This window comes from Eufriesea mexicana, unplaced genomic scaffold (assembly GCF_001483705.2).
Source record: "Eufriesea mexicana isolate 0111107269 unplaced genomic scaffold, ASM148370v2 scaffold2134, whole genome shotgun sequence".
Lineage (NCBI taxonomy): Eukaryota > Metazoa > Arthropoda > Insecta > Hymenoptera > Apidae > Eufriesea > Eufriesea mexicana.
In genome coordinates, this window is record NW_016910211.1 from 80,298 (window position 1) to 87,296 (window position 6,999).

Here is a 6,999-nt window from a genome sequence, read left to right on the forward strand (position 1 = left end):
GTATTTGTTTATTTTGTTTTATCCCGTATTCGTATATTACACTCCGTGAGCAATTTTGTCGAGGATTTTCAGATGCAGTGGATCTGTTGAATATCTTCGTGGCTAGAGCTAGAATCATTTGGGTAAATTTAAGATTACCCACGAGTCGGGGTAAAGAACGAAATTTAATTTAAATCGTACACGTTTTGGATCTTATTCGCTATATTTTATTCCTTGAGCCTAGATTTTTCGTTCCAACGTAGAACACACTTTGCTATCAATTTGTCAAATCTTTATTTTTGTGAGAAATCACGAAAAATAATATTCTAAACAAAATAATATCCTCCTAGAAGGCATCCAGGCTTATTCGAATTAACTACTTGGTATACTTATATTTAAAAATAAAAATTAACCACGAATTAGAAAATTAGAAAATTTCGTACCTAGTATACTTAGATTTGAAAGTTTGACAGTCATGAATGAAAATAAATAAAAATCATTCGAAATATAAACTTTTCCTATAGATTTATGACACGATCTAAAATTTTCTTTCTTCAAAATTTTCTTTCTTAATTAATTAAATTAAAGACCGGATTTATTCCCTATTCAATTCGAATAATCGACGTTCTATCGTACTTCAATTTAAATTATTATTTCCCTGTAACACCCTGTATATCATTTTCTCCCCTTCAGACGAATTTGTTTCTCGATCTTCCAATGTCTCCATCAATCGATCAGTTGGACTCAGACCATTAGGGGTTTAGGGGTTTGGGTCTTCGTCTATCGCGAATTTTTCGATCATTTATTTTTGTCGTTCCTTTTTACACTTTATTTTTGTAATTTATACACCGTTTTGTAAGACACCTGCGACCCAATGAGGTACAGCGACGAGGATGTTGACCCAGTATACGTATATCAAGCCGAGACATCAGTTCGGGAAGCAATGTGTCTTCACGGTCGAACATGTTGGCAAAGAAAACATTATGCCGGAACCGGAATTGATGGAAAGTTACGTCATACGCACGCGCAGTCATCGTCGAGTACAAGTAGCTAAACAGTTCGCGGTTCATGAGGTAAGAGTCGATTAATATTCGAACGACTAACCTCAACTGTAGCCTGTTTTCCTAGTTGAGGTTAGTTTCTGTCGTTTCTAATCAGTGTTACAGACTGACTCATTTTATATGAATCATGGTATCACGTGTTTCCTCGAGGTCTGTTCTGATTTTAAGTCACTTGAAATATTAATGGAATATTTTTTGTTATTTTCTTTTAATTATTTTTATTATTTTATTCAGAAATGGAATGAAGATTACCTTTTATCAGCAACGTTGCGAGGTTGAATATTTTACACGTGTGTATTAATGAATTTTTGGCAGCTTGGAAAGTATTTATTTTGTTAGGAATCTTTTATTCTTTATTTCATATTTATCTTTTATTCTATATTTTAGCATGCCTTTTTGTTTTCAGATCACGCAAATGAAAAAGGAAAAATAAATATAATGTGTGTATAAGTTATTAAATATATGTGATATAAAATAATGGATTTTGTAGGGACTGTAGTAAATTAAAAAATTGGTGGAACGAAGAAATCGAAGGACCCTTTGACGTATATTGAGCAATTAAATGTCTCAGAAATATATTGTTATTTAAAGGATAATAATGTATGGAATGTATTTTGATTTAGGCACAGACAACAATTAAATCCGTGTCAAATGCGGGTGTACTTCATACAGAAGGTGGATGGCCAAGGGAAATCAACCCACGAGATAGCGAAGCTGTTCAAAGATTTCGTCGACGCGTGGAAAAAGATGATAGTTGGGTGACAAGCATGCGAAACCTTGTCCCGGTGAATTTTGAAAAAGAACCTAAAATTAGAAACTCCAAACATTTTTCAATTTTTGTTAATATTCCCTAAGAAAAATATTTTCGTCTCAATCTAATTTCTCGCATAAATTTACTATTTCAAGATCACATTTTGTAATCAATGTATTAACTCTTTGCACTCTGATCCTTCCATTATGTAGACGTTGACTATTTGCAATATCGCTTATTCAATTTTCTTCTGATCGATAAAAATGGGAGGCAAAAAGGAGCTACCCTGCAAAACAAATTGACAAATGCTTCGAATATTTTCCTTCCGAAATACAATCCTTAATTTCAAGCAGCTGTAAAGTACTTTAAAAATGAATAAGCACCATCAAAATTCGAGTGGAAAAATTTTCAGAGAGCGAAGGGTTAAATTCCAATTAAATTCATTATACGACGATTAATTTACAGTTTCTACTTTATATTTAGACAATGAAGCGTTACTTGCTGCAAAACAATGCAGTCAACATCTACCAGAACTTCTTTGACGACCTGGTCCCGAAATGCATGGCCAAAGACTACAATATCAGGTATAATCCTCGTATTTCGAAAAATATATGTAAATAATAGCGATAAAATAACAATGTACCAATCTCAATCTTCAAAAACAAAATTTCCAAGCCTACAAAATTTGTCGAGTCTTCATATAACACAACACAACACTAGTTATAGATATATAAATATAGAGAAACCCCCAGGCATCGCACCCCAAACATCACACGATCATCTCTATGACCTATACTACCACGTACACAAAGAGAGTCAAACTCGTCGAAAGTTCCTAAACTGGGTTAAGTAAATCAACAAGACGATCATCGACTAGCGAAGCTCCATCGAATTCATTAGTCGAATGATCATCAGTCGAATTCCGGCCATTAGAGCGAAACGCGTGTTGCAAAAAGCGGGGCGAAATTTACAAGCAAAGAGTGCAGCCAACGATTCCATCGATTTGGCAATGAAGCTTCGTGGGCTCGTAAAATCAACGATTGCAGCGTGCTTTATCGCGATAACATGGGCCACCGTGTGTGTTGGGAAAAATCAAAGGGTTCTTCTCGATTTTTTCCATTTATTTATTTTTCTATAAATTCTTTCCGGAAATTTTTCGTGTTTCTCTCTGTTCCTCTTTACTGTCCAGGGTTTCGAACCTGTTCGAAGATCCGGAGACGAAGGTGAGACCAATCAGGGATTTATCCTGGTCACCGAATGGATCGGATCGGTTGGCCGTTGCGTACGGCTTCATGGAATTCGAGGAGCATTCGGCCGACGTGAGTCCGTACTCCTACGTATGGGACATCGGTACTCGGATATTCCTTATGTAATTCGACGACGAACCGCGCACTGACGACGTTATTTGCGACGGCACCTCGACGCGAGGCGATATTCCTTGAATTAATTCCGCCCATGCTTGGCCATTACGAAATTTCGCGTGATCCCCACGATATCTGTTCTTTCAATTTCTTTCAAATATCGTCGTGAGAATTTTTCTACTATCGCTTATTTCTTTTGGATAGTCGCTATATTTTGGGTAACCGAGAGCAAACATTTTGGAATTCTTTTGAACATCGATAATAAAATTTTAACACTTTAATGGCCGCTCGCACAGCATGTGTATGATGTTACCACCGATTAGTAATTAATAATTATCACATAAGGGAAAAATATAAAATTTGTCGTTAAATTGTTATTGTCTTTTATTTTATGTGTATGTTCGCACATGTTGTATTATTTCGTGAATTTTAAATAGAGTTTTTTTAAATTAATTCCTCAAAAATATTGCCGGCCTCTGGCAACATTTAACTGCGTTTTTTTTAATTGAGTATCTGGAAATAAATATATTAGAAATCTTCTGAATATCGTCATAAAATTATTGGTCGTTGGTATTGTCGAACTTTGACCTCGAACGAAATACTATATCGTTTTTCAAAGATCGAATATCGTCGCCAAATAATTTTTTAACGATTAGTTATATTTCTACATAGAAATCGAATAATTGAAGTAGTTAGTAGGTAGTGTTCTTAGGTGTTCACGTAAGACTAAATTACTATGAAAATGTATCATTCGTTTTACACAGAGAATCCCAACAAAGCTCTGCACACGTTGAAATCAAGCTCGCAGTTAATGACAGTCGAATTCAATCCTCGAGATCCTGTATTGCTACTCAGCGGCCTTATAACGGGCCAAGTGTGCTACTGGGATATTCGAAACAGTGGAAAACCGGCGCAAACATCTCATCTTTACACCAGTCATAGGTATTCTAATTTTCATCTGCAGTTTTCAAACTTGCGAACCTTTCCCGCACTTCGCGAAGTAAAATAAATTCTGCGAATCCTTCGTTGAGGGGAAGAGGCATAAAGAGGAGTTAAAAAGCTTTATGACGCCGAAAGTTCGGAGACTTGATAACAGGAGTGATAAAAATTTTAATTTCGGAACCACTGTAGACATAGTTAAACTTTAATGCAAAAATCTACATTTCCTTTGAAACGAAAATGAAGGTAAATTCTGAACAAAACCCTCGCTCATAAAGGTATACTAAGAAGAACATTCAATGTTACTCTGAGCATTTTATATAGAATTTTCACCAGATGAAAGATCGTAAAATATGCGTTAAAATCTCAGAAAGTTGCAACACTGTGGTACATTTAAAATTTAAAATTCTAACCTTGATATATACATTGCGTTGACTTTGTGATCCAAAATAATATTTTATATGAAATCGAGTTATATATTTCTTCAAGTAAAACGAAGCAGAGGTTGATACCTTAAGTATCCTGAAAGATTTGTACAAATTATTCCCATCAAACGTTTCTAATTATTCGACAACTTTACGCCGCACGAATTTCTCGAAATTCGGAATCAGACCGACCGCAATTTTCTCCTACAATCAACGACAAACAGTCTGCGACCCGCCTATAAGCTAGCACCAAAGTACAAACGGCCAAAGTACATAAAATTGCAACTTTCCTTTCGCATCTTTCGCCCTAAGGAATCCAGCGATTCAGACCATCTGGATCTCTTCCAAGACCAACACCGACTTCTTCTCCTCTTCTACCGATGGGATGGTCCTGTGGTGGGACGTCAGGTACATGAGAAAACCCACAGAGGTCTTGGTGATGGACCTCGACAATCCGAAGAGAGCGGACATCTCGAAAGCTGTCGGTGTCACGGCGCTTCAGTTCGAACAAACAATGAGCAGTAAATTTCTAGCTGGTACCGAAAATGGTATCGTGGTGAATGTGAACAGGAGAATGAACAATCCCGTAGAAAAAGTGGCAGTTAGGTTCGAGTGTTACACCGGAGCAGTCATCACGATTGACAGAAACCCCATCTACACGAAGAATTTTTTAACGGTTGGCAATTGGACAGCCAAGGTGTGGGCAGACGACACGAAGGAAGGATCTTTGCTCAGTACCAGGTGTGTGAGATCGTGTATCCTCGAGCTTTTGCAGTTTGAATGAAATGTTGTTCAGATTTGAGGTTAGGCAGCGCCATGTTGTCGAGCCGCCATTTGCAATTCATGGCGCTGTCGGTTCCTACCGCAGCGCCATCTTAGTCTTACTGTACACCGGTTCCGTAATATTACACAATTTCAATAAGAGTATACGTTTCAATATTCATAAACAATTGTTACAGCTATTTCTTGGTTCAAAATTAATTCTGAAGCTCTAAAAATATAGTACATTTTCTTGAAAAATCCTAGTATTATAGTATATTATATTAGTATAATATTTTATTATTTTATAATTATTATATAGTATATTTTCTTCAAACCTAGTATTTACCATAATTAGGTGGTCAAAGTTCAAAAACAGCCTGTAAATGCTTTCATTTCGAGCTTTCACTTTCAACTATGTCTGTAACACTAGTTGGTAAAATTTGCTATTTTAAATGAATCATAAATAACTTGTCATTTGATAATCGTAATAGTGATCACATAGTCATATTAACAACGTGGTTATAAATCTTGAATGATGTTTAATACGAGTTAGCAGCTGTTCTAAAATTGGAAGCTTCAGAAAGATATCGGGAAGAGTGAAAGGTTTCCGTCACGAGATTCTCGAGTGGTCCAATTTAGAAGCTTTGGAAAATATCGGTAGAACACACGAGATTCGAAGATTTATGAAACTTCTGTACTTTTTCAATGGCAGAAACAAACTCGTTGATCTGAGCGGTGGCTGCTGGAGCAAATCCAGGTGCTCCGTGTTCTTCATCATAAACACGCAAGGCGTATTGGAAGCTTACGATGTTCTGGCGGGCTTGAAAGCACCGTTGGCTAAGATTCACATATGCAAGGATAGTCTGACGTCGATCAACGCGCACAAAGACGGCGATTTCCTCGCTGTTGGAAGTAGCAATGGCAAAGTGTACCTGTTGGAGTGCACGGAAGACTTTGGAATGTTCTCGAAAGAAGACAGACTTGCTTTAAACAACGTAAGATCTTGGCTTTAATGGAATAATTCGATTAGAAACTTTCGAACACGTGTCTTTCGTAATTTTCTTTAACTTTTTATTTCATTATAGTCATTCATGCACTTTAGTGAGTGAAATTGGTAGCTTGGTGTATATGTATTAAAATTTCGACACGTGTTGAATTTAAAAAATTCAGAGGAAGACTTTATAATGATTATTTATCCCATCGTTTTGTATTTTGAAAATTTTTTATTCCGAAATTAAAGAGTTCTTTTTACTGTGACTTTTGAAAGAATTATATGGATCCAGTCATATATTCGATTATTTTTATGCTTCTCAATCTGACAAGCGAGGATTAATTACACAATAGCTTAGTTTGATTTGAAATATTATTTTCGTCATTGGTCGTAGTGGATTTTTTCAGTAATTCTCTTTGAAGTATTATAGATAATATTTTTCGACCTTCTTGACCTATTTTCTATCAAAAGATTATCTGCTTTATGCTCTACACACCACCATTGAGCTCTCTTAATATTTACATAAGCTTCTTTTGAACTTATACTTTAAACAGCTTTCATGGTACATTTGCCAAGTTTAATTTCACAACACAGCTGATATACTACGTAAAATAAATAAATATTTTTAAACAATTTTTTTACTGTATTTCTCAACATTTTGCAAAAATCATTAAGAGAAAAAGATACCTAGCTGCTAAATTAGTTGAAATTTAATATTATATAAAATAAA

The 6,999-nt window shown here is 35.6% G+C and overlaps 1 protein-coding gene across 1 annotated transcript in view; it reads left to right on the forward strand.

Annotated features, from left to right (window-relative positions):
• The first annotated feature begins 872 nt into the window (after positions 1–872).
• The window catches only part of LOC108549658 (trichohyalin), a 14,155-nt gene continuing 8,028 nt past the window's right edge, over positions 873–6,999 (forward strand). The window contains exons 1-7 of the mRNA XM_017903153.1: positions 873–1,052; positions 1,664–1,798; positions 2,275–2,375; positions 2,981–3,141; positions 3,917–4,094; positions 4,829–5,257; positions 5,991–6,273. Coding sequence (XP_017758642.1) covers positions 873–1,052; positions 1,664–1,798; positions 2,275–2,375; positions 2,981–3,141; positions 3,917–4,094; positions 4,829–5,257; positions 5,991–6,273 — 1,467 coding nt within the window. The remainder of the gene's footprint in view (positions 1,053–1,663; positions 1,799–2,274; positions 2,376–2,980; positions 3,142–3,916; positions 4,095–4,828; positions 5,258–5,990; positions 6,274–6,999) is intronic.